General features: G+C 48.5%; 2 protein-coding genes and 1 pseudogene across 9 annotated transcripts; 2 read left to right on the top strand and 1 right to left on the bottom strand.

Annotated features, from left to right (window-relative positions):
* The first annotated feature begins 18 nt into the window (after positions 1-18).
* On the top strand, positions 19-5,693 carry rnf41l (ring finger protein 41, like). 3 transcript variants are annotated; one of them, XM_030370184.1, is made up of 8 exons: positions 19-485; positions 663-876; positions 1,249-1,255; positions 1,578-1,784; positions 2,924-3,063; positions 4,017-4,179; positions 4,280-4,400; positions 4,700-5,693. In XM_030370184.1, the coding sequence occupies exons 4-8, from the start codon at positions 1,579-1,581 to the stop codon at positions 5,135-5,137; spliced, it is 1,068 nt and encodes a 355-aa protein (XP_030226044.1). In that variant the 5' UTR covers positions 19-485; positions 663-876; positions 1,249-1,255; position 1,578; the 3' UTR covers positions 5,138-5,693. The 3 variants fall into 3 exon arrangements, with proteins under 3 accessions (XP_030226044.1, XP_030226043.1, XP_030226042.1); XM_030370183.1 differs by having other exon boundaries at positions 1,146-1,255; XM_030370182.1 differs by lacking the exon at positions 1,249-1,255.
* A 91-nt stretch (positions 5,694-5,784) lies between these two features.
* On the bottom strand, positions 5,785-25,004 carry virma (vir like m6A methyltransferase associated). Of its 6 annotated transcripts, none has more exons than XM_030370173.1 (27): positions 24,897-25,004; positions 24,131-24,243; positions 23,896-23,979; positions 23,324-23,372; positions 22,163-22,325; positions 21,683-21,805; positions 21,265-21,549; positions 20,130-20,863; positions 19,778-19,915; positions 18,618-18,844; positions 17,802-18,326; positions 17,422-17,576; positions 17,228-17,310; positions 16,768-16,861; positions 15,867-16,258; positions 14,580-14,735; positions 13,854-14,089; positions 12,201-12,465; positions 11,230-11,447; positions 10,922-11,054; positions 10,614-10,769; positions 9,761-9,915; positions 9,244-9,340; positions 8,996-9,159; positions 7,418-7,767; positions 6,497-6,649; positions 5,785-6,259 (listed from the first exon to the last, which is right to left on the bottom strand). In XM_030370173.1, the coding sequence occupies exons 1-27, from the start codon at positions 24,957-24,959 to the stop codon at positions 5,958-5,960; spliced, it is 5,613 nt and encodes a 1,870-aa protein (XP_030226033.1). In that variant the 5' UTR covers positions 24,960-25,004; the 3' UTR covers positions 5,785-5,957. The 6 variants fall into 6 exon arrangements, with proteins under 6 accessions (XP_030226033.1, XP_030226034.1, XP_030226035.1 ...); XM_030370174.1 differs by having other exon boundaries at positions 6,497-6,646; XM_030370175.1 differs by having other exon boundaries at positions 21,295-21,549.
* On the top strand, positions 12,743-12,860 carry LOC115554930 (uncharacterized; annotated as a pseudogene).
* Positions 25,005-25,281: the final 277 nt, after the last annotated feature.

Below are 25,281 nucleotides of genomic sequence, written 5' to 3'. Positions count from 1 at the left end.
GGTGACGTCATCTCCAGAAGCAGAGGGACGCGTCCCCTCGTGGATTTGTGCGTGAGGACATGGAGCGCACTATATTTCGAAGTCTAAATTTGTCCTAGAATTCACCCTCACACGAACTTCAAAAGCGCTGCTTGTTGGTTTAATCCTTTTTTTTCTACGGTTCAGATAAAGTGGTTATCAACGCAAGCTAAAACAACTGTTCATGTGTTATTTTATCGTTAGTATGATGTCTATAACTGACCTATTTCTGTTGGACCTATTTTGTGACAGATAGAGGTTGCTCTTTGAACGATGTTGTCTGAAAGAAAGTGATATAATGTTGTCGTGGAGAGAAATCCAATCATGGAGGAGGCTATAATCCTTGTTAATCCAACATCCAGTGAAAAAGCAGGGACTGAGTGACTGATGCGGACATGGAAAGAAAAGTTGACGATAATTAAACGATGACATTCTCCTGAGGTGGCAGAAGCGTCCCTCTTCTAATGGTAGGCCAGTTAAATAACACGCAGGCCTACAGCTGTCAGCCGTATAATTGGAAACTTTGGAGTTGTGTGCGTGTATGTGCGCGTGCCTGCGATCCTGCTATGTGTGTTTTCTGCATTTGTGTGTCTCCTGCATTTGTGTGTCTCTGTAAGTCTGACTATCTGGTTCTCGCCTGGCAGCTGTCTGGCCGTGTATCGGATCCTTGTTGTCACGGAGACCCGTCCACAGAGACGGCCCACCGGGGGAGGAGAGGGCTTCAGGGCGACCCTCACCTGGATGAGACACAGGGGGAAGGGCGAGAGGAGGAGGACGAAGGGAAACCAAACCACTGACAAAGGGGAATATTAACAACTCGGAAGTTCATTTTGGATTAATTCACACTGAACAAGCAAGGTAAGAATATATATTGGACATATTGAAAAAGGGAGGAAATAGGAGGTTTTACATGACATATGCTCTACCGTTGTCGTGTATGCAGGGGCGGTTCTAGGAGGGGGGGCTGCCCACTCCTGAGCACAGTCCTAATTGTATATTGTGTTTTTTAATGCCGTTACTTAGTACTGAACTAAATACTTTGCGTCCCGGGTTCAATGTGCCCCTCAAACAAAACAACTGGCCCCAGTCTGGCCCCCCCATGAAAATGTGTCTATTTATTTTCACAGATTTGGACCAGCCGGCTACTAAAATATCAGCATTATTGCATTTTTGTATTATAAAGAAGAATAAAAATAAAGTTTTAATTTCTATATTTTGCTGCATCATCAGTCACAAGGTAATGTTTGGCATAAGTGTGTTAAATAAAAATGTAGTAACCATTTATTTAAATTATGGAATTTACATTTCTAATACATGTTTCATCAAGGCCTTGCAGACACACACACACACACACACACACACACACACACACACACACACACACACACACACACACACACACACACACACACACACACACCACACACACACACACACACACACACACATACACACACACACACACACACACACACACACAAAAACACACACACACAAACACACACACTAGTATATTAACTGTCATACCCCTGTCTTCCATGTTACTGTTTGAATGCCAGGATGGGCTTTGATCTCGAGAGGTTCGTGGGCTATGTCAACGACGGCCTGCTGTGCTGTGTGTGTCGGGACGTGTTGGAGCGCCCCCTGCAGGCCCCCTGTGAGCACGCCTACTGCAGCGCCTGCATCAGCAGCTGGCTGCTCCACCACCACTCCTGCCCGGAGGACCGCACGCCGCTGGACGTTGGTAGCCTCAAACCGCTCTACAGGTGACTTCAGAAGAACCTTCTCTGTGACTGGGTGGTCTCAATGGAGCTCCATCTATTTCTGACACTGTCTGTGAGGTCTCCTCCATCTATCTCTGTTACTGTGTGGTCTCCTCCATCTATCTCTGTTACTGTGTGGTCTCCTCCATCTATCTCTGTTACTGTGTGGTCTCCTCTATCTATCTCTGTTACTGTGTGGTCTCCTCTATCTATCTCTGTTACTGTGTGGTCTCCTATCTATCTCTGTTACTGTGTGGTCTCCTCTCTCTATCTCTGTCACTGTGAGGTCTCCTCCGTCTATCTCTGTTAATGGTTGGTCTCCTCTATCTCTGTTACTGTGTGGTCTCCTCTATCTATCTCTGTTACTGTGAGATCTCCTATCTCTCTGTTACTGTGAGGTCTCCTCTATCTATCTCTGTTACTGTGTGGTCTCCTCTATCTATCTCTGTTACTGTGTGGTCTCCTCTATCTCTGTTACTGTGTGGTCTCCTCTATCTATCTCTGTTACTGTGTGGTCTCCTCTATCTCTGTTACTGTGAGGTCTCCTCTATCTCTGTTACTGTGTGGTCTCCTCTATCTATCTCTGTTACTGTGAGGTCTCCCTTTTCTGTCTTTACTCTTTCTTTCTTTCTTTCTTTCTTTCTTTCTTTCTTTCTTTCTTTCTTTCTTTCTTTCTTTCTTTCTTTCTTTCTTTCTTTCTTTCTTTCTTTCTTTCTTCTTCCTGGCTTTCTTTTGTTATGTTTGCATGTTGAATATTACCTCTAACCTTCTATGTGTATTGTGCATATTACACATTGTTTTCTATGTATATGGTGAATATTAATGAATACTTTCTGTGTGTATGGTGAATATTAATGAATACTTTCTGTGTGTTAGTGAATATTAACCATCACTCTCTGTGTGTATGGTGAACGTAACCTGTTTGTTAATGTGTGTATGGTGAACATCGGCTGTTTGTTAATGTGTGTGTGGTGAACATCGGCTGTTTTTTAATGTGTGTGTGGTGAACATTAGCTGTTTGTTAATGTGTGTGTGGTGAACATCAGCTGTTAGTTAATGTGTGTGTGGTGAACATCACCTGTTTGTTAATGTGTGTGTGGTGAACATCGGCTGTTTGTTAAAATGTGTATGGTGAACATCAGGTACATGAGGAACGACCTGGGCCGCCTGCAGATCCGGTGTGTGAATGCAGGCCAGGGCTGTGAGACGGTGTGCCCCCTGGAGACCCTGCACACACACGAGGAGGAGTGTGAGTTCGCCTACATGGCGTGTCGGAACACAGGTACGGGCCTTCACTCTCACCTGTTGTAGCTCTCCACTCACAGCTCACCTGGCGGACATTGAAAGGAGGAAACATAGTTCAATACCATTCATTGAAATTAATGTCTCTTACACTCTCTGACAAATGTGTCTAATGTATGTGTATTGGGCATGAAAAGAGCATATGCTCAAGTTCATGAATACATTCAATCATCGGTTTGAATTCTAGCATTTTCTGTATTATCTAATAATTTATCGTTGTATTGTGTGAACAATCAAAAAGTGTATCAAACTCAAAAGGTTTATTATCTGTGGATGTGTGTATATTTAAAGGGTTTTCTAGTTTAAACAGTGTTATATCAGGATTTGAAACGAAAATGATTGGATTAGGATATCCGTCAGTCGCTGGTGCTGCTGATCTGTTGTCATGGCTGTATTACCCGCATGCTTAGAACGGTTTCACTACAACCAATCCACTGACCTAGTTCTGGCTCCCCTTACCATTGTTAATTTACCCTGCCTAAATTGATATGTGGATATGTGGGCGATATTTGTTTACACATAACATGTGACACCTGTACTTGACAGGTGGAGAGTACATATGTTATTATTGTGGTACGTATACCTGAGGAGTAAGAGCATGCAGTGTTCGGTTTGTTTTGCAGTGTTTTCAGTTTGATTGGTAAGGTTTAGTAATGTCTTTCCCAATAACATTTCGTAATGATTTAATTTGCCTTACTGACGTTAGTACTAGCTATGATTGATAAAGAATAAAAGGCTGAGGCTGTTTGATCATTACATTGTTGTTCAATGCAGTGCTGTTTTGTGTTTTCTTTATATTTTGTGTGTTTATGTAACACATATGCATAAACTAACTTCCCTAATGCAATTGCCTCTCAGTGGATTTATTCTTATATGTGAGGTGATTATGTGTTTAAACTCTGATGTAGTTGTGCTCTCACCTGTTCTTCCCAGGGTGTCCGGTGCAGGTGGAGAGGCGTGGCTTGGAGGCTCACCTGTCAGAGTGCATGTTCCGCAGCAGGGAGTGTCCCAATGGCTGTGGCCACACCCTTCTGTCCGTTGACCAATCACAGCACAACTGCGTGGCAGAGCTGCGCACCGAGGTGGAGATGCTCAGGTGTGTATTTTATGAGGAATAGCTTAAGTTAATTTGCTTCTATAACACGATGTGAGGATTTTGCTTGTGGAGATAACTCCCCCTAAAATGTTTTGTGGAGGGCGGAGATGTTGAGCCAGGTGGACGAGGTAAGGCGAGAGATGGAGTCTCGCCTGGACTCCCAGAGGAGACACATGGTGCAGAAGGAGTCCCAGTTGAAGAACGACGTGGAGGAGCTCAAGGTGACCGCATGGTCCTTGATGAAGGTTTATTTAGTGTCATCCAATAGATAACCTCCAACAGAAGGCCATGTTACAGAAAGAAAAAACATGCAAAACGTGGAAAATATAACTTTTTAAATGTAATCTTAACCATTTGAGTAATGTGGTTTTCTCTCTTAGAAACCCTAACCCTTAGTTAAAGCTCTAGCAACAGTATTCAGGGGGAGGTTGAGATGTCTTAACAGCGTTGTTAGAGACCTGGGACAATGCAGTTGATTAGTAATGCCACTAACAATCCCCTCATAATGTTCTCAATGCAGGGCCAGTTAGCGCGGGTGATGTGTGACGTGCGCGCCCTGCTGGGGTCAGAGCGTCTCAGGAGACGAGAGTTGGCAGAAGCAGAGCTGGAAAAAAGAGAGCTCTTAGAGCTCCTCAGAGACCTCCAGCCAACCAGGAGCCAGATCCCAGCTGAACAGCCAACCAGGAGCCAGATCCCGGCTGAACAGCCAACCACCATCCAGCATCAGGAAGACCCTCAGCCAATCTGGTGGGAGCTCCACAGGGAAGAGCCAATAAGACACCAGCAGTTGGAGGGATTCTCACAAGGCGCCTATCAGTCAGCGTCTTCTGGCCAGTGTGGAGGTGCCTTGAGCACACCCCATTCTCCCCTGATGGGAGAGGAACCGGCCGAGACCAGCCCCCGCAGTGTCACCCTGGACTGCATCAAGAAGAAGAACCGCGAAGTGACCATCATCTAAGCGCACTCGGAGGGACTAGAGCCCTACAGTAACAGCAATGAAGTGATGAGTTAGGCTGGGAAGTTTGTTTTGGGTGTTTTAGAATTGGTTCTGCATTAAACTCAATACGGACTCCTTTCATGCCAAAGGTTGAGTAAAAGAGTGAAAGGACGTGTTGATGTTGTGATAAGACATATGTCCTGGTGATGATACCTGATATTAGGGCAGGAATAGACACTGTATTAGGGATGGTTCGTAATGATCATTTTGAACGATTTGTTATTGACATGATCAAATATGTATTTCAGGAAATTATCTTTTGATTTAACAAATGTTTCATGTCGTCTTCAATCTGTGATGAATATATAATGCAATTAAATGGCAGATGCAATAATTTATTGAATGACTAAGAATGCCAGAGCTGCTGTTAACTGCGACTTCCTGGAGGAGGCATAATGTAATTTCAACCAGCTTGGCTTGTTTTGATCTACTCAGAATTTTTCCATCCATCTAACTGAACCTGTATTTTTTATATATTTAATAACATCCCATCCCAATAAAGCTTGTAACTCATAAATTGTGTTTTTTGACAAACAATTACTAACAAAAGTTGCATGTATTTTGTTGTGTTGCTCGCGCACCAATGCACTAAAAGGTCCACACAAAACTTGAAGTAAGTCCAGTAACAACCTTTATTCCTCACACATTAACACAAAAAATAAGTTCGTTCAACAGTCACTGTATCACAATCCACCAAAGCCTGGTCTCCAGGCGGCCGGTGGGAAGGGTGCTTGGTTTGGTCCGTTTAAAGCCTCCACAGTCGGGCATTGTCTGTCTGGGTTCACCTGGTGAAGGAGCGCACGTGGCGTCCCCGGCCGCCGCCACCACCACCTCCCCCGCTGAACTTACTCCCTTGAGATCCTCTTCCTCCTGCGCCTCCACCTCCTCCCTGCCCACCTCCTCCCCCCCCACCTTGTCCTCCTCCTTGTCCTCCTCCCCCACCACCTCCTCCTCCTCCTTGTCCTCCTCCCCCACCACCTCCTCCTCCTTGTCCTCCTCCTCCTCCTCCAGCACTGAGCCAAGAGAGGCCAGTGCCCCCGCGGCCTCGTGGAGCTCTGTCTCTAGGAGCCAGGCGGTACGCGCCTAGTGGAAAGAGACACACACGGTTCTTAACACACATTCAGATCAGCATTGATGGCAGATGACGTCATGTGGTTTCTGTGAGTATGTGTGACTGGGGTTGGTCTGTATGCCTGTGCATGGGGTGTGTCATCCATGTGTTTGGGAGTGTGTTTGTGTGTTTGTGTGTCTGTGTGTGTGTGTGTTTGGGGGTGTGCGTGTGTGTGCGTGTGTGTGTGTGTTTGGGGGGGTACACACTACCTGCAGGGGGCTGTCGGGACGGGAGTGGGCCGCGGGTGAAGTTACTCTGTCCTCCGCGGGGTTCGCTATAGGTTCCTCTGTGAGTGACAGCCTGCAGCTGGGCGCTCCACGACGAGCCCCGCCCTCCTCCCTCTCGACGGGGGTAGTTCCCTGCTGGGACGGCAGTGAGATGTTACCCCTCCTCTATTGGCCCGTCCGCAGATGACTCATAACCACAGGACAGGAAGTCATTAAACGTATTAACCATAGAACCAGGGGTTTTTCTAGAAAAAATTCACAAGGGGGAAAACATCAATGGCGAGGGTAGGGGCGATTCTAGGGAGTGTGGGGGCCCTAGGCAGAGGATTGTTGACGGGGGGGGGGGGGGGGGGGGGGATTGTCTTGAAAATTTGCAAGACAATCCTTGCTTTTCTTCACCCCGCGGCACGACATTTTAAAAACACTGTAAGCTAAGTCACCAAACGCTATATTTTCTTTCTTCTCAGACACTCTCAGATTCACTGAACTGATAAATTTGGATCGGGAGAAGAGATAAAAGCCCGCCTACACTGTAAACTGATTGGTTGACTTACCGATCCAGGCCAATCAGGAGGCGCCTGAGGCTCACGTGCACACTGCCTCATGCACAGTTTCTAGATCCCTCTCTGTTGTGCTGCGCGCTCGCTACACAGATGCGAACGCGGTTAGGAGCACGTCTGTCTCCTGTGCGCGGTCTTGCTCGCTCGCTCTCCATTCCGGGAGATTTTAAGTAATTTAAAATTTTCGACAAGGAGGCGCTGGGTTGAAACAAGGAGGCGCAGCGCCCCTCTTTCCTGGTTTAGATTAATCCCTGATAGAACCATTTGGGATAATGTCGGTGACGTCATCGCTGAGCGGTAGATACCTGGAGATGAAGGATCTGAATGTGTGAGCATCACGTACCGGAGAGCAGGACCCCCTTGGGCTGTGGGGGGGTGAAGAAGCGGGTCTGGCTGTGGAAGGTGGCCCTGCCCCGGTTACCGGTGAACAGGCCCCTTGTGGGGGGCTTGGGGGAGGTCTTGGGGGGCCGCTTGGGCGGCAGCAGCCCCAGGGGCGTGGCGATGTCCTTGAACTCCGCCGCCACAAAGTCGTCCACGTGCATGCTAGGGGGCCGCGACGTGTTTTGCTTGCGCTGGCGGAAGATGTCGTGGGGGCGACAGAGGCCCTGGCCGAAGCCCCCGCGGCCCCCTCGACCCCGGGGGGCCGCCATGATGTGGGCGCGCTTGGCGGGCTCCACGTAGTCAGACTTCCCGCTGAAACACAGGAGCACGTTTTGAGTCTCGGACCACCGGTGAAATTGACTCATATAGACATATATTATTTTTTTATAGGGTTGTGGAGGGATGGAACAAGATTTAGAAAGCAAGCCAAAACATAAAACCTCCCTACGCTTATCTGCCATCAAGAAGTGTTGGATTTAACGCACCCGTCATTGACAGGCAAGGTGGATTCCCAGGAAACGATCAGGGAAGAGAGCCATTGATTGGACCGAAGCTAAAGTAGTCTATGTTCTATAAACGGTCTCGTACAGAGGCAGGCAGAGTCAATTAGAAGCACATAGTCTCACAGCATAATCCCCTCACCAATACCCGACAGTCAAATTAAGCTCTTAAATTATCCTACAGCACCTTTAAATTAATGAAGTTTGTGACAACTTGATCAAATTGATTATACAAAGAAATGTCAAACAAATTAGAGGAAAGCAGCTAGAACATAATAAAGTGATGAAGTACTGAGCCGGACTGGTACTAGTGGTGAAACGGATCAGTGTGTCCACGGTTCGGTTCAGATAACCGTTTTGGGCCTCGGTTTCGGATACGGTTCGGATTAGGATCATGTCCGTGATAGTAAAAAGGCAGACTTTTTTTTGACGGAGGGTTTGGGGGAGAAACACAAAAATGAATGAGACCCACAGGCTATTTGCAATGTGTTAATTGACTGCAATCAGTCAACTTGCAAGGCTTTTTTGTGCAATAAATGTTCCCCTAAATGCATTTGAAAACATGGTGCACTGAGTGTAACATGTAAGGGATAACGGCCGACGAGGCTTAGAACTCTGGCGACGAGCGCAGCATGAAGCCAGAGTTGCCTCTACCTGACCATTATTTCCATCGAACCGGTCGACCTCGAAGGCCGTTATCCCGCTTATCACCCATTTGTATTTATCTCCCGTATATTTAGAATATAATTGTATCAATTACTTTCTTTAAATTTAGGAATCGTGCGCTTGAACTTCAGAAAACAACCTATTACAGCTACCGTTACAGTCTCATTGGCTCGGGCAGCACTGGAGAGAATGCATTCCGCTGGGTCCTAAACACCCTTTTGTATCGGACGTAGGCTACAGTAGGCAAAATACGCTACATAAGGCAATGCCTTCATGAAACCGAAATCCGCGGATCTCCAGAATGCTCCGAACTGTGGTAAACGAACCGAACGGATTTGGATACAATTCGAATCCGCTGCAGGCCTAACTGGTACCTGGTGATGAAGGTCTCATGCTTGTGCTTGCCCAGCCTGAAGCCTTTGGGGGTCTTGGTGTGGCCGGGGGACGAGGGCTCGGACAGGAAGGAGCGCTCCAGCTCGGCCTTCAGGTCCAGGCCTGGACAGCACTGCTGGGCCAGGCCCATCAGGTCCACCTTCACCTGCCCCAGGGAGAGGAGTTAGACCCACACGAGCACACACACACACGTCATAGGGAGAAGTGGAGGGCCCCCACACTTCCTCACCATGTCCAGCTCTGCATCCATGTCGTCAGCGTGGAAGGGAGAGAACCACAGAGCCTTCAGCTGCTCGTCCAGAACCTCTGAGAGGATGAACACCGTCCTAGAGGGGAACACAGTCCTATTGTTAGGGTCCATTTATTCTTAGCTTTATTTTATTGAAAACACGACCCTATCATTACATCTGAAGTCCTCTACTGCACAGGGCATCTTTCATTTTCTTTTTGTACATTATGACTATTGAGTGTTTTATTTAAATGGTAGGACACGTCCAATAATTCTTTCTTTGACAATTTGCCGGACAGACTATTGTTCAGCCACTGGAAGAAGGCAATCACCCAGGACATTGTGTGTTGTCACAAACAGGCACATTGTTGCTATAGTAACATCAGGAATTGTTTGGAAGAGCCGTAGCCGAGACCTGTGTGGTCTGAACCCAGAGCACACATGTGTACAAGTGCATGACCTGGGCTGAGTGCAGCTGTTTATAAGTGGATGACCTCGGCTGAGTACAGTTGTGTACCTGTGGTTGAACTGGGCCAGCAGTGTCTCTGGACCGGGCAGAGAGGGCTCAGTGTCGGCCGCAGGAAGTACGTCCGTGGCGTTGTCAAAAGACTGCCTGAGGTACACAACGTTGTCCAACATGGTCTCTAGAGTATCGTCCTCCTTACTCAGCTTCTATGGACGCAAACACAAATGTAGAAACGACTCAAGGGCTGATTATGGTTCCATGTTCACACAACGCAATGACCACGCAGAAGCTTCAACGCAATGCTGAACCTTTATGGTTCTGCGTCGGGTTTTAGTAAGCGGACCAATCACAGCCCTTGCTGCTGCGTCGCCTTGACGGAAGGTTAGCATTTTTGGGAGGCGCACGTCGGGCCCTTGTGGTGGACGCAAGGAGGGTCCGCAAGTATGTAAGGGGGTACGTAACCCCCTTGCGTTGCATGAACGTGGGACCATAATCAGCCCTTCACACATTCATATCCCCAGCGTCAATGAGGGCAGCCGCCCATCACAGACAGAGCCCACGAGATGTTTAGAGTAGGGCTGGATGGTATGGACTAAAATGTATATCACGGTATCATTTGATGCATAAACGGTAACGGTATTATATCACGGTATGTTCATTTTATCTTCAAATTTGGATATAAATGCTTATGAAGGGCTAAAATGCTGATTAGGGAGTAAAACTGCATAAAAAGTAGAAACTCATGATGCATTTTAAATGGGATCACTTTTGGTATTATTTCTTTACTTTTCTTAAAACAATTGTAGCTGAAAATAAACATAGCCAAACTAAAACCAATAGCTTCAGTCATTGAGGGCAAAAATTGGCCCAATGATAGGCCCCCCCCCCCCCCCCCCCTCCTTACCGAGATCTGTTTCTGGAGAGCAGTGAGCGGGTGTGTGTCTGACACCTCCCACTGCAGCAGGGCCTTCATCTCTGAGCCAGTCAGAGTGACGGAGCGTGGGGCCGGGACAAAGCCTGGCTCCTCCCCTGCCCCCTGGCCCTCCTCGCCACAGCACACCTGGGCCATGAAGAGAACAAGAACGCTGATTAAACAGACTGAGAACAACACGGGGATGGACACTGAACTCATTACAGAGCAGGGGGTAAGCCTCATCTCTCCATCCCGTCTTGACATTTGTTTTATAGACCAGGTTCAGGGCTGGTGCGCACCATGGACTCAGCGCTGAGGACCTGTCTGAGGAAGTCGAGCAGAGCGGCGAGCAGCTCGGCAGAGTCTTTGTTGAACGCTGAAGCCAGACGCTTGAAGAGAGAGAACAGGGCCGAGCCGTGCTTCTTCAGGGCACTGGGGACACAGGTCAACAGCGTTACCAAGGGTTACGGACACCAGAGCACCAACGCCGTCAAAATAAAAGTAAAACTGGTGGAACCAAAGTAGCATGGTATGTGGAGCTTAACAGTTAACAGAGGTCGCGATGCAGACACAAACAGCAGCAGGGGGGTGCGCGGCGGCCACTCACCACTTGATGTGGTAGAGGCCGTAGTCGTGCTCCGTGAGGAACATGAGGGTGCGGATGCAGGTCAGCAGCAGCGGGGGGCTGCTCTCCGGGGTCCCGAGGACCTCCAGGAAGGAGCCACACACCGAGGACATCAGCTCCCGGCACGGCAGCGAGTTGGCCAGCTGCTCTGCCTCCGCCACGCAGCCGTCCCCGGGGGGACTGGCCACCAGGGAGATGTCCTGGGGACACAACAGCATACTGACTTACTGACTCGTTCACATTACATTACGTTCCGGGGATGTTGATGACGCTTTGATCCTAAACGACTATTGGTCCACACATTCACACACCGACGGAGGAGTCAACCTAGCAGGGCGACAGCCAGCTCGTCAGGGGCAGTCAGGGTGAGGCGTCCAGGGTAGCGTTTTGAACACGTGCTTCGCGTTGTGCCGGCGAAATGCACACTTCTTGGACCCCTGCATAACTGCTTGCAGTTCTAGTTTATTTTCTTATTATACAACCCTAATTTAATTTCTAGGGCTGCCGAGTTCTGGTCAGTTGGCCGACCAACCTGTCATTGGTCAGACCATCGCTGATTTAAGGAAGAAAACAACTTTTGGTGAAAAGAAGGCTTCCTTCCTTATTTTTGAGTGACAGGCTATATTTATACTACTGAGCGGTCTACTGTCTGGTCAGGTGTGACCCGTCCCCAGTGAAGCTCTGCCCTAACCGAGTCGGAGTCAGACCAGGAGTGGATCTGAGACCCACTGACTTCCTCCTAACAGCACGGACGTGATATTCAGGCTAGCAGGTGGAGCGCACTGTGGACGATTAAGTTAATCTAGAGATAACAGATGATTCTTCTATTTCTCACACTTTGGTCGACTACAGCCCTACTATTCTCATTACGGCCAACAGCAGTAATGACAACTTCTCCCCTTCCCTCATTCTGAGCGAAGGGGAGTCCCACATCTGTGCTCACGTCTCCTCACCTGGTCACACAGCGACTGCAGCACGGTGGCCACCAGCTCGCTGCACTGCTGCTGCTGCTGCTGCTGCTGCTGCGGGGCGTGGTCGGTGGGGGGCGCCAGCAGGGCCAGCAGCGAGGGGAACAGCTCCGCCAGCTGGTCCTCGCCCGGCGGCGAGCCGGAGAGGAGGTGCAGCACGGCGCCCTTGCAGGCTCGCTGGGACACAAGGGCGTCCAGCATGGAGAGCAGCCGCAGGGCCTGGCCCCAGCCCACCGCCTTGCCCTCAGCCCTGAGAACACACACACAGGATGTAGTGGGCTGCAGCTGGCAGGGTTTATCTGCACTTACACACGCTAGGAGGTCCTCCGTTATGCATTGGTGTGTGAGTGCATGTTAGGAAACGTGGCATCCCGTTTCAGTTGTTTCAAGTTTTTCATCAAACAAATTTGATTTATATATCCCTCAGGTTGACTAGACAGCTAGAATAATACTAAATCTTCTGGATATTTGTGCCACTGTGTTCCAGACTTCCATTGAAAACATGGCCATGGTGTGTGTGTGTGTGTGTGCGTGGGTTACCACCATGGACACGCCCGATCTCGTCTGATCTCGGATGTTAAGCATGGTCGGCCATGGTTAGTACTTGGATGGGAGACTGCCTGGGAATACCAGGTGCTGTGAGTGGTGTCGGGTGGCCAAAAGGTGGCACTCTTCCCTCTGGCCTTAACCACAATCCTGATGCCCCAGTGCAGTGACGGGGACACTGTGCTGTGGAAGGCGCCGTCCTTCGGAGGAGACGTAAAACCGAGGTCCTGACTCACTGAGGTCATAAAACGATCCCAGGGCAATTATCGCAAAGATTAGGGGTTTCCCCGGTGTCCTGGACCAACCAGGGTCATTCATTCTGGCCCCCTAATCATCCACCTGTATGATTGGCTGACTCATTAATTCCCTCACTTTCCACCTCAAGGTGGTGTGTGGTGAGCGTTCTGGCGCAGATTGGCTGCCTTGCATCACCCAAGTGAGTGCTACACACTGGTGGTGGTTAGTGAGGTCCCCCCTGCACTGTAAAGCATCTTAGAGTGTCTAGAAAAGCGCTATATAAATTCAATCCATTATTGTTATTATTATTATGTGTGTTAAAGCAATTACAGATGCAGATGATTGTTAATGAAGGCAGTACTGACACTGAATTCCTGAAGGTCAATGAACACGTGCACGTCCGTTAGGGCTTTGACTTTTGCCCAAAAATCATATTCGAAGTTTGTTTGTTTATTAATATTAATATTCAAATATATTCGAATATTTATTAATAATATTTTGACCATTAAATGCCTTCAGTAAGACCTGGATTGTGCTTCGCAAGGTTTGTTTATCGCCGTTGCTATGGTTACCGGTCTTGCGTGTTCCAACGGTTTATTAGGTTTCTAATAAATCACTGTCTAATCAATACTTCATTCACTGCATCTTCCGTGGTCATACAATGTTATGAATAGACTGCGTGGGGTTCTCCGACGTCTCTCCCTCTTGGCCTGCCCATAACAGGTTTGAATATTAAGGGCTGCCTAATATTTGTTTGAATTTTGATGCATTTTTTGATATTCAAATGATATTCGAATAACGAAGTTCGGAGTCAAAGCCCTAACATGCGTGCGTGCGTGGTGGTGGTGTACTCACGGCTGCAGCTCCTCCAGCACAAGCTCCAGCAGGGACTTCATGATGAGCGTGGCGGTGGTGGCGGACAGGTCGGCCAGCTGCACACACACCCTGCGCAGCATGGCCAGCAGCGGCGGGCAGGCTGTTCCGCACACACACTTCAGGGCCTCAGCAAACACCTTCCACTGCGCCCGCACGTGCATGCTCCACAGCTTCCTGGTGTTGAGCGCCACCGCCATGTCATCCACGGAGACCGCCTGCCCAGGGGGAGGAGGAACACACATCAGGACGCGGGCGTGGGTTTGAAGTGGACTCAATACTGTGTTAGTGTCTGTGGATTAAGTTCAGTATGAACTGTTCATTCTTTCTTCATTAAAGCTCGGGTAGCACATTGGCCAGCAAGAGTAAGTATCCATTTACATTTTATATTTAGCAGACGCTTTTATCAAAAGCGATTTATAATGAGTACATTTGAAGAGTGTACGCTATGCAGAGTCTAGGTGAACTCTGAACAGGTGAGTCATGAGTCTTTTGCAGAAGCTAGTGAGCGACTCTGCGGTCCTGACATTGGCAGGGAGATGTCCAAATCCAAAATAAAGACATACATACACACCTATATGTATATATTTATGCATGCGTGTCTCAGCACTCTTTTTCTGGAAACAGAATATGCATTTAAAAGCCCCTATAACATCCCATGGCAATAAGCGGTGGGTTCCGTAAGATCTGTGTTCTGCTCCAGGTTACCTGTGTGCTGTGCATGGGCAGTGGGAGAGGCAGCAGCTCAGACAGCAGGGTGAGGCCAGAGAATAGGCCCTCTGGAGCCTTCATCAGGGCCCCCAGCACCTCCTTCAGCATCAGACACCAGGTGTTACTGGCCAAAGTCTCCTCAGTGTGAGTCGCCTGCGAGAAGGAGAAATTATCTTTACTACAATATGACCTGGCACACAAATGCACATGGTAATCCACACAGGATTGGATGAAAAGTTGATGTAGAATCAATTCATATATGGTCCTAGATGTGATTTGGATTCATTTCAAGAAGAGTCAACGGTTCTCTATATTACGATTATTAACCAGAGAACGCTTATAGAATATTTAAACGTTGACTTTTGTCTTCTTATCCGCCGCCTTAACATTATACAAAGACGCATGAAAATTACAACGTTCGTCCTCCGCTCTTTCTACACCCAGAACTGTTTTACCAGTCGGTGGTTGCAAGCGTCTTCTTCTACACTGTGGTGTGCTGGGGAGGCAGCATATACAAGAGGGACACCTCCAGACTGGATAAACTGATCAGGCGGGCCGGCTCTGTGGTCAGCATGAAGCTGGACTCACTGGTGACGGTGACAGAGAGGAGGACACTGGATAAACTGCTGGACATTATTAACAATGCCAGCCACCCCCTGCAGCAACCAGAGGAGCCTGTTCAGTGGAAGGCTGCTCCTTCCCAAGGTTAGGACCAACAGACTAAAGAACTCCTTTGTCCCGCATGTTATCACACTCTACAACTCCTCACTCGGGGGGAGGAGAAAATAGAGGAAATAGAGTAAAGAGGACAGAAGGGAAGGAGTGGTGCACTGTGCAATAACAATAATCTATTCTACCCACATACATACCTGGACACTCTTCTTCTTTTTTTGTGCAATAACCTAATCCACCTCTTAATTTAACTGCTAATTTAATTTATTTAACTGCTAATTCCTGCGAATGTCGTTTGTCATTTATTTATTTATCCCCTGTATGACCACACAATGCCATATACAGCCATATATTTATATATATTTATCCTCTATACTGTTTTACTTCTATTCTTATCTCTACTTTCTATATTAGCTAAGAGTTTATTGTTTACTGTTATTGTTTACTTTTCATAGTTTGCTAAGAGTTTATTGTTTTATCTTATATTGTACATATACTGTGTTATGTTTCTGTAAGCTACTGGAAATTCAATTTCCTTGAGGGAGTCATCCCAAAAGGATCAATAAAGCCAAGTCTAAGTCTAAGTACAACCCACGCAGAAACAGCACCCACCTGCTCGCTGACCCCCTGGGTGAAGGTGAGCAGCACGTCCACGATGAGGCCCTGCACCCTGACCTCCTCCCCGTCCAGGCGCCCCGACGCCGGCACCGAGCACACCACCATGTGCAGGTGCACCAGCACGCTGGCCACGCGCGCGTCCCGGAACTGGAAGGCGCCGCCGCGCAGCAGCTCGGTGAGCATGGTGCGCAGCAGCTGCAGGGCGCCCGCGCACACGCTCAGCACCACGCAGCGCTGCGCGGGCGTGGGCCCCACCGGCCCGTGCACGCGCCACGGCTGCAGCAGCACGCCGCACAGCTTCTGGAGCACGCGCACGCACGTGTCCAGGCCCTCGGCCGAGAACAGCTGAACGCCCGCAAGGCTCCACTTCAGGTCCTTCTGCTGGCCTGTAGGGGGCAGCAGAGGGGGACGGTTGGAAAGGATGGACTGGGAGGAGCGTCTAGGTCTGAACCCCAGGTTAGTGTGTGAGAGGAGAGCGGTGTGGAGGATAGTACACTGGCTAGGGGGGTTCCACTTCCAGCTCCGTGGTACTCGTCAAAACCCCCCACTGTCTCCACAGCCTACCTCTAGCCCTGAGCAAGGGCCCTCTAATCTGGGAGCCCTATCCAACAGTCCTACAATGTTACAGTAGAACATCTGGGGGCAGACGGCCCAGAGCCTGAAACCAAGGGATCAAAAGGACCGTGGTTACGCCTCGTTTATATATGAGTATATATGGAGTGAACGTAAGTGAAATGCTTGTTCTCCCAGATCGGAGCTGATTTACTATCAGACTTTAATCTAAAATCTGATTAGTGGGACCCTGATTTGTGTAGCAATTATTTTAATGGACTGCCCGTTGCCTGAGATGAAAGCCTCTAGTAGCAGTGAGCAGTATGGCGGTAGGGGTTCTGACCTTCGACAGCAGGAGGAGGACAGGCGATGTGGCAGAGGACCCGGAGCGCGGTCACCAGCCCGGCTCCCTCTGGGGTCAGCACGTTCTCCACATTCTGCCAAACAGAAAGGATTTCAGAAAGTCCCTGCGCAAACACTGCTCTATGTGAGCACACCGGCACGACAATGGGAGGGCCTAATGGGAGCCCGGTTTGTAATGAAATGAACTACTGTTAGCCTGCACCGATCGCTGGTCTCATATCCATGAAAACGCATTTTTTGCATTCGTTTCTTATGAGATGTTGACAGCCTAATTGCAAAAGCTTTGTGACTGAAATGTAAAGTGTTCCTTTAAAATAATCATGAGTACGAGTCTGTCTGCCTATTGGAATGGCGTTTGAGTTGACCTAAAAAGTACACACACAGCAACACAACATAAGAACAGCAGTATACATTCAGAAACAACTACCGAGTGGTGGTACCTGTTTGACATAGTCGATGAGGGTGGGAATGCTGCTGATTTCAAACTGGAGTTTCTCAAGGGGCTCCAGCCATTTGCTCAGCTCTGGAACGCAACAACTGACCATCAAAAAACAACCGGAACTCCCATGCTCACACACACACATGGTGATCTTTAGGTAGTAAACAGTGTGTTGTGCAGGTTACTGCATCATACCCTGTAGCTTGGCGTTGGTGTCGTCGGCCTTGGCCAGAGTGAGCAGCGGCGTTGCGTACTGCTCCATCATGCTGAGGTCGCTGGAGCTCTGCACCACCACCAGCACCAGCATGCAGGCGTAGTTGTACGTAACCGCCTTGCGGGCCTTGGTCTCCCTGGGAGGAGACAACCAATGACAGGGCATGGGGTAGAGTGAGGAGGTGGGAGTGGACTAGTGAATGGATAGATAGGTGTCATGGCAAATGAAACACTACACTCATTACACTAACTATGAGTCTGTTACTTCTATACATCAGGGCGTCGGTAGTGGACTTATCTTCACTAGTTTAATCGACTACACGTTCCCTTGCCCATCATGAGGAGGCGGGCTGTGAGCTCACCCCTGGCCGTCCTTGCCGTGGTGCTGCAGTAGTGTGAGCAGGCAGGACATGTTGTTGTCCAGGCCCAGCGCGTGGGCCACGGCGCTGCGGCCCGTCTGCGTGAAGGTGATGAGGTAGAGGGCGTGCAGGGTGCCCAGCACCTCGGCGTTGTCCCCGTCCTCCAGGCCCGCCGCGCCCTCGCCGCCCGCCGCCACGTGGCCCATGAGCTCAGACACGCCCTGCAGCGCGTGCAGCGCCTGCATGAGCCAGGCGCCGAAGCCGTCCTCGCCCAGCGCCGGGCCCGCCAGGTGGCCCTCGCCGCCCCACTCCTCCGCCGCCGCCTCGGTGTCGGCGGCACTGGCGAGCACGCGCAGCAGCAGGTTGGTGGGGGCGGGCTGCGCCATCATGAAGAGCAGGCCAGGCTGCGTGAGGGACAGGAGGCGCAGCAGCTCCCGGGCGGCCTGGGCCACGCCCAGGTGGCCCGAGGCCACGCCCGTGGACAGCACCACCGTGGTGCTCTCCAGGAAGCAGCAGGCCAGCATGTATCTGTGAGGAGGAACAACTTCTCACCGTGAGTGGCACATCCACCTCCAAATTTGGTTTTGCAATCACCTGCTGGCATCGATCGATAAAGGATACATCTCCGCCAACCTTCAAAAATGGTGTCAGTCCCCAGCTCCCCTTAGTCAAATGATTTAGCTCCATAGCAGTTATAAATAAACCACGGTGTGGCCTCATCACAAATCTTCTAACCATAACCACCTGAGTCTTTTTTTGAGAAAGGACATTTTTAAAGTTGATATTTCTCCCAGCTTGAGGGTGGTGATTCAGTGTTACCTGTACAGTGTTGGATATGGGTCATCCCTCTCCTGGGGGCCTGTAATCCGGACCGTGGTGGGGAAGGCTTTTCCAGGAGGCTGTACCATGGTGTGGGGGGCAGTCTCCAGGAGATGATGCAACTCCTCCAGAACTCCAGCCAGCCTATCCAGCTCTGCTTCACTCACTGGGGAGGGGCTTAATGATGGCTCCTCCTCTATAGGGCTGTCGGCGTCATCCGTTTCCTCCTGGCAAAAGGGAAGTGCAGAGTCATTGCCAGTACGAAATCGAATCCTGGATTAATACATCTCATAGTTTGTGTGTGTGTGTGTGTATGTGTTGTGTTGTGGGGTGTATGGTAGGGCTGTCAACGATTATTCGAAGTTCAAATATTCGTTCGAAATGTATCCAACAACGCGAATTCGAACGTGAAAATTAATATTCGAATGTGAAAAAACACTCCCGCGGTGTGAGCGCCTCTATCTGCTTTGTGAATGAGCCTCTGTCTGTTCGCGATGTCCCTCATAATATTCGAATGTGAAAAAAACACTCCCGCGGTACAAGTGTAACAGACTAGTATTGTGAAGAGCGAATGTATTTTATCCCCTCGGGGTTTCCGTACTTGGATATAGGTATTCCAGCTCTCACGCTGTGACTGGGTGACTTCTGATATGTACTAAGTAAACGAGACTATTTTCCCTTCCACGCTTGTGTCATTCTTGTCATATAAATATCTAAGTGCCAACGCTCGGTTACACAAGCGCCTATCTGCTTTGTGAGTGAGCCTCTGTTTGTTCGCGATGTCCCTCATAATATTTGAATGTGAAAAAACACTCCCGCGGTACAAGCGCCTAACTGCTTTGTGAATGAGCCTCTGTCTGTTCGCGATGTCCCTCGTTTTAAAGTAAGGAAATGCCCAGCAGGAAGCCGCGGCCCACCAGCACTCTCAACGAGACGGCAAACATATTCGAAGTTCGAATATTCGTTCGAAATGTATCCAAAAACGCGATATTCGAATAGTTCGAATTCGTGATTTTTTTCCAAACGAACATTCGAATGTCATTTTTGAGCAATTTTGACAGCCCTAGTGTATGGTGGGTGTGTGTGTTGAGGTATGGTGTATGATGTAACGTTGGGTGTGGGATGTTTGTTGTGTGTTCTGTTGTGGCGTGTGTGTGTACCTGCTGAGGCTCACTCCACACGGTAGCAGTCTGCTGGAGGTCCACCAGTACTTCGTAGACGTGGCTCTTCTGAAGGATGGCGTTGCCAGCGGTTACCACTCTGACCGTCTCTTCTCTCAAAAACAGCTGGACCAAACACTGCAGGGAACACGAGACAGCTGGATCACCACAAGGTTCGCAGTTCATCTTTAACACAGTGTCCTTGGATAGACGTACGAGTACAGGTGTTGCATCCCCGTTATACCGTTCCAATAGCAAAAAAACATCACCACACACTTAATTAATTAAGAAAATTATTAATTGGCATGAATTAAGAAGGGTGCTCATTCTTAAATTGCGTTAGGCTGCTGACCTGATAGCCACTCTTCTCCCCCTCCCCAGCGTGCAGGAAGGCCTCCACCCCAGCAGGAGCGTTTGTGAGGGCGTCCAGGGCCTTCAGGATGCTGAGCTTTAGGCTTGAGGAGACGTGGGCCACGTGAAGCAGCTCCAGCAGCTGACCCAGGGCCCCCGCGCGCAGCAGCGCTGTAAGGCCCTGAGGGCACTCGGCCAGATAGGAGGCCAGCTTGGCTCCGGCTTTCAGCTGTCTGAGGTTAAGAGCGATGGGCTGTGTTATTGCAATGTCCATACTCAAGCCTTGAAGAGCCCACTGGACGAAGTTTGCTATTGGCTCCTCCCATTGTCCTTCCCCCTGTCCAATCAGGAAGCCCAGACCCTTGGCCAGTAATCCAGCCGCCTGTTCTAGAGCAGTGACCCAGCGAGAGTCTCTGTCCTCTCCTATGGCCATCAGGAGTTCCTTTAGCTGGGTGACGGCCTCTGCCGCCTCCTCCCCTCCGGCAGACGGCTCCATGCTGTCGGGTTCCCTGGCCTCCTCCGCGCTGGCCTTCTCCAGCTGGGTCTCGAAGCGCGTCTTGTACGGAGGCGTGAAGAAGATCAGCGGCCTGAGTTCCCGCTCATACGGGTCATACTGGACCGGCGGCACGGAGGCCAGGTCCTCCGGAGTGTAGTCCATGTCGAAGCTGGGAAGCTTGAAGCTGCCGTTGTCCAAGTCGTCCTCGTCACTGGAGATCTGCTCGTATCCATCGTCACCTGTCAGGGCGAGAGACCGAGGAGAAGACCTTGTGACACAGTACCGCTGGAGGTTCTAAGGCCAGATTTCACAGATTAAAAACTTGACATGACTGATTCAAACACTATAGACCAACTCACACATAGGCAGTAGCAGACATGCAGGGTTAGTTTGTTTGATCTGAAGGACACCACTTCAACAAAGGCATCAGGAACCATGGCGATTTGAGGATGCTTTATACACAATGTCAGCTAATTTATGCCACGTTCAAACTGAAGATTCCAACACTAACTGAGATTGTCCTGATAGCCTCTTCTCCTCGTACGTTAACATTGGCAGACTACGGCTGGGTTTGATTAGTGGTCTATTTAGAACGGGCCACACATCAATGCATCATCCCAGGACACGAGAACTGCCCTACCTTCCTCCATCTCCTCTTCCTCGTCCTCACCCTCATCTTCCTCCTCCTCTTCCTCAGGCACGCTCCCTTCCGTCCTGGCGTCCTCCTCCTCTTCCTCCTCCGGCTCCTCCTCTTCTGGCTCCTCCCCCTCGGGCTCAGAGTAGGGTTCCTCCACGGGCAGCGAGCGCTCGGGGGACACCGCCTCCAGGAAGTCTCCACGACTTTCCGCCGGCTCCGCCTTCACTGGCCCCACTGGAACGGTCACCACGGAAACCACATTCGCCAGTTGAGATTCCATGGCCACAACTGGAGCCATAGTGTATATAAATATAGACCATGTAATCCAACCGAAGTATGGAAATTGTTCAACGCACACTAATGAGAAAAACAACACAACACCGTGGTCATCAACAACCAGTAAGACGGGTTCATTCCTGACCTGGTGCTGGGACCGGCTGCTCCTCCTCATCATCGTCGGGGGGCGGCGGGCCGGGCGGCGTGCGTGGCCCGCGGGGGGCCGGTCTGGGTGGGCTTCCATTGTACTGGTCGTCAGTATCCCACTCTGAGAGACATAAGATTCAGGCTGTTGGGTTAAAGGGGTGTGCACAATACAGGTGCCTATTGGCATACTCAAGAAACGTTGCATCTTGACAAGTTAAACAATTAAACCGGCACCAGAATTTATACAAACCATAAAAATAAAAATAAAAAGTATCACGTTCAATTACTTATGGAGTAACCATCATTGTAATTCTTAAATATAAAGAAGCATTACTTATATTGTAATTATTAAATTATTATTACTGACTGATCTACTGGGATTGCATGATGATTAGCACATGCTAATGACTTAAAGTGCACGAGTTTCAGTGTTCAGGTTTCAGTGGAGACTGGGGTTTGGAGGGATCAGGGCTCCCACCTTGTTTAATGGCCCTCTTGGCTCCGCTCTGTTGCTGTGGAGGAGGGGGTGGTGGTGGTGGCGGTGAGCCGTGGTCATAGCCATGGGCGCGCTCAGCCGTACCATAGACCGCTAGAGTCAGACTGGTGTACCATCCACGCAGCACAAGTCCATCTGTGTTCACCTGCAGACACAACCATCACAGTTAGTCACCACGTTATCAGCCCGTCTATGTCGTACGGAAACGCAGTCTGATGGTCCAACTGATCATGCCAGGGACGTTACATTTGAGTGATTTTACTTAAAAATGCTGCAGCCCTGACAACTCCTGGAACTATGACAGACTGACATGAAACATAAATGTAAAAAGCTGACATGGCTAATAAGCCTTAATCATGAGTCAGGCCACTATCATAACTACGCTGACTCATGCACGAGTCCACCATGACCAACCCTCTCTGTTTCAAACAAAGAAACCAAACAGGCTTTAATAGGGATAGCTCCAACCCTATGCTGAACCTAATGAATCTCAACTAATTAATCTAAATACCAAGCTCAGCCAGCCTAAAACTAAGTAACCTGACTAAGGTGTCATATATTATCATGAAATATGTTACAACTTGATTCAGTTCTATAGGACATTCATATGATAGGTCATTCAAGGCCACATTTAAATACCCCTCTCCCTTTAATGAGAGGCTAATTCGGCATAGTCTTATGAGACAATTACACGTAGTATAATGTTGCCCTTTGACATGGGAGAACTTTTCATGACAAATTGACGAAAGTTTAACTGGAACATTGATTACTACTCCGAGTGACTGTAATGGCTGACATATATAATCAATACAACGCTTGTACAGAATACAGATAGGATCATAAATGTTTAATGCAACTACTGAAAGCTCTAAATGTGCTGGAAACAATATGCAGTGAGTAGAGCAATTAAACCACGGGTGATTCTTAACTAGTGGTGACTATAGATGATGGATGAAGGGGCTTGACGACAGGAAATATAGTATAGAACTGGCGCAATTATCTTTGCAATGGCCAAGTCTTTCGGCTTTCATGCCCTAGCGATTAGTTCATCGTGGTAGTAGTTTCAGACTTTACGATTTTGTATGGCTTCGTCACAGTCTACATAAGAGGTGGCTGGTATCACATCCAAAAAGATCTTCTTACCTTTCCACTAGGTCTGAAAACGATGGACTTGTTCTCATCATATTCAAGACTGAGGGCGGAAAGTATGACAATGATTAGAAGCTATGCATTTGCATGCAAATAAAAACAGACAATTGTCCAACCACCGTTTAATATAGGTTATTTACATGGGTATATATATATATATATATATATATATATATATATATATATATAGGGTATACAGCGTCTCCATAAAATATCATTTCAAAAATATGGATGCATTACAACACTCTACCACTAGGCTGCTTTTTCTCTCTAGGGCTACTTGGTTGCGGGTATAAAGTAGGGGTTGATTTCTGCTGGTGAGACCTGATCACCAACTGAACAGATACTTGTTAAAGGTTCAAACTGGTGCTTGTTAATGCAAGCACACACACACTAGCTGTTCTCCTTGTGAGAACACATTAGAGAAAAAGACTCCACCCATACTGGTTGAACAGGTGAGACCGCCACCGTTTATGTTGCGTCCACCCAGAGACAGAACGAGAAGGGACATGAGTTGGTGATATAATAACACATAACATTGAAATGTAAAAGTAGAGAAGTCTGACCTGCCAAGCCTGTGGAAGCAAGGGCTTGGTTTGGCGACATTATTGAAGAACAACTCCAGCTGGAATGCATGAGGGGACGTTTCCCTGGAGACACAACATTGTTTATGATTACAAAATGATTTATGGGGATTGAACACGGCTGCATGGGTTTCTATGAATGTTACTTAGTTATTTTATCGATAAGCATATCTGGATGGAAGTATTGAGCACAAACGATCTGACTGTCCACCCTTACCCAAATGCTCTGCTGTCGGGTAAGCTACTGTGCGCTTTGATTCCTGGAGGAATAACCCGCACCTCTGTGATTAGAACCCCACATGGAAACCGCACCACGTCGATGTTGGTTAACTGTAAAACAATGATCACTTTTAGTCGAACGCATACAATCTCATACAAACACACCCTCTGTCACACACCCACACAAAAAAACCCTCTCACAGACACATCCAAAAACTCTCTCACACACAATAACTAATGTGAGAAGCAATAGGCAATTATCTTGTTAAATAATTTCTCTCACACACAAACACACTTCCTTCATTGTGGATGAAAACAGATCAGTTTTTAAGACTTATTAGTAACAGTGAGAAACCAAACTGTGCACAGTATCTGCACTGCCTTCAATACCACAAACACTGTGCTTTCCCTTGCATCAACCGATATCAACAGACTGCAAAAAAAACAACTAAAAAAGGACACGGACATGCGCAGTAGACAATAACACGGGTCGTTATATCGTCAACAACCAAACTGAAAATATTCAACAGCATTAAAAGCAACATCAAAATCGAATAAATGACATGCATTTGATTGATTTCATTACAGTTTGCGGCTATATCCTAAGGTACTGACGCTAGCTGAGCTACCGTTGTTACTAGCGGTGAACTTGTTGGTGGTTTAAGCCTCGTTCAAGGTGCGTTAAGCACAACAGAATAAACGGCACACTTTCCCCGGTAGGGAAGGGTGCTGATTATGCAATTGTGAGGCTTTCGAGACATTACCTCTGCACTTTGATGTTTAAATGTGTCAATAAAGAGCAGTTCTGTGGCGGTATCCCCCGCCATCGCTGTCCCTCTAGGGTAAACTTCCGGTTTCTGTGATTATTTCCGGAGCACGCGCATCCGCGGGTCAACCGACCTCAGATCAGTTTCGGCGAATAAGATCCGCGCTTCTGAATTAGGAATCATTAAATCAGCGGAAACGCGCTACAAATTACCGTGCCTATTTAATGGTTGATGGTTACATATTTAAAGTATTCACATGCTTTGTGCTAAAACTATAACAGTCATGGTATGAACTCACTGTATAAATAAATCAACTTTTAGGCCTATCACTGAGCGAAATTAAATATTTGTGCTTTATCTCACTAAATGTGATTTGCATGCA

This window comes from Gadus morhua, chromosome 11, assembly GCF_902167405.1.
Source record: "Gadus morhua chromosome 11, gadMor3.0, whole genome shotgun sequence".
Classification (NCBI taxonomy): Eukaryota; Metazoa; Chordata; class Actinopteri; order Gadiformes; family Gadidae; genus Gadus; species Gadus morhua.
Note: the sequence above shows the minus strand (reverse complement) of the source record. Positions and strands in the feature narration are given on the sequence as shown.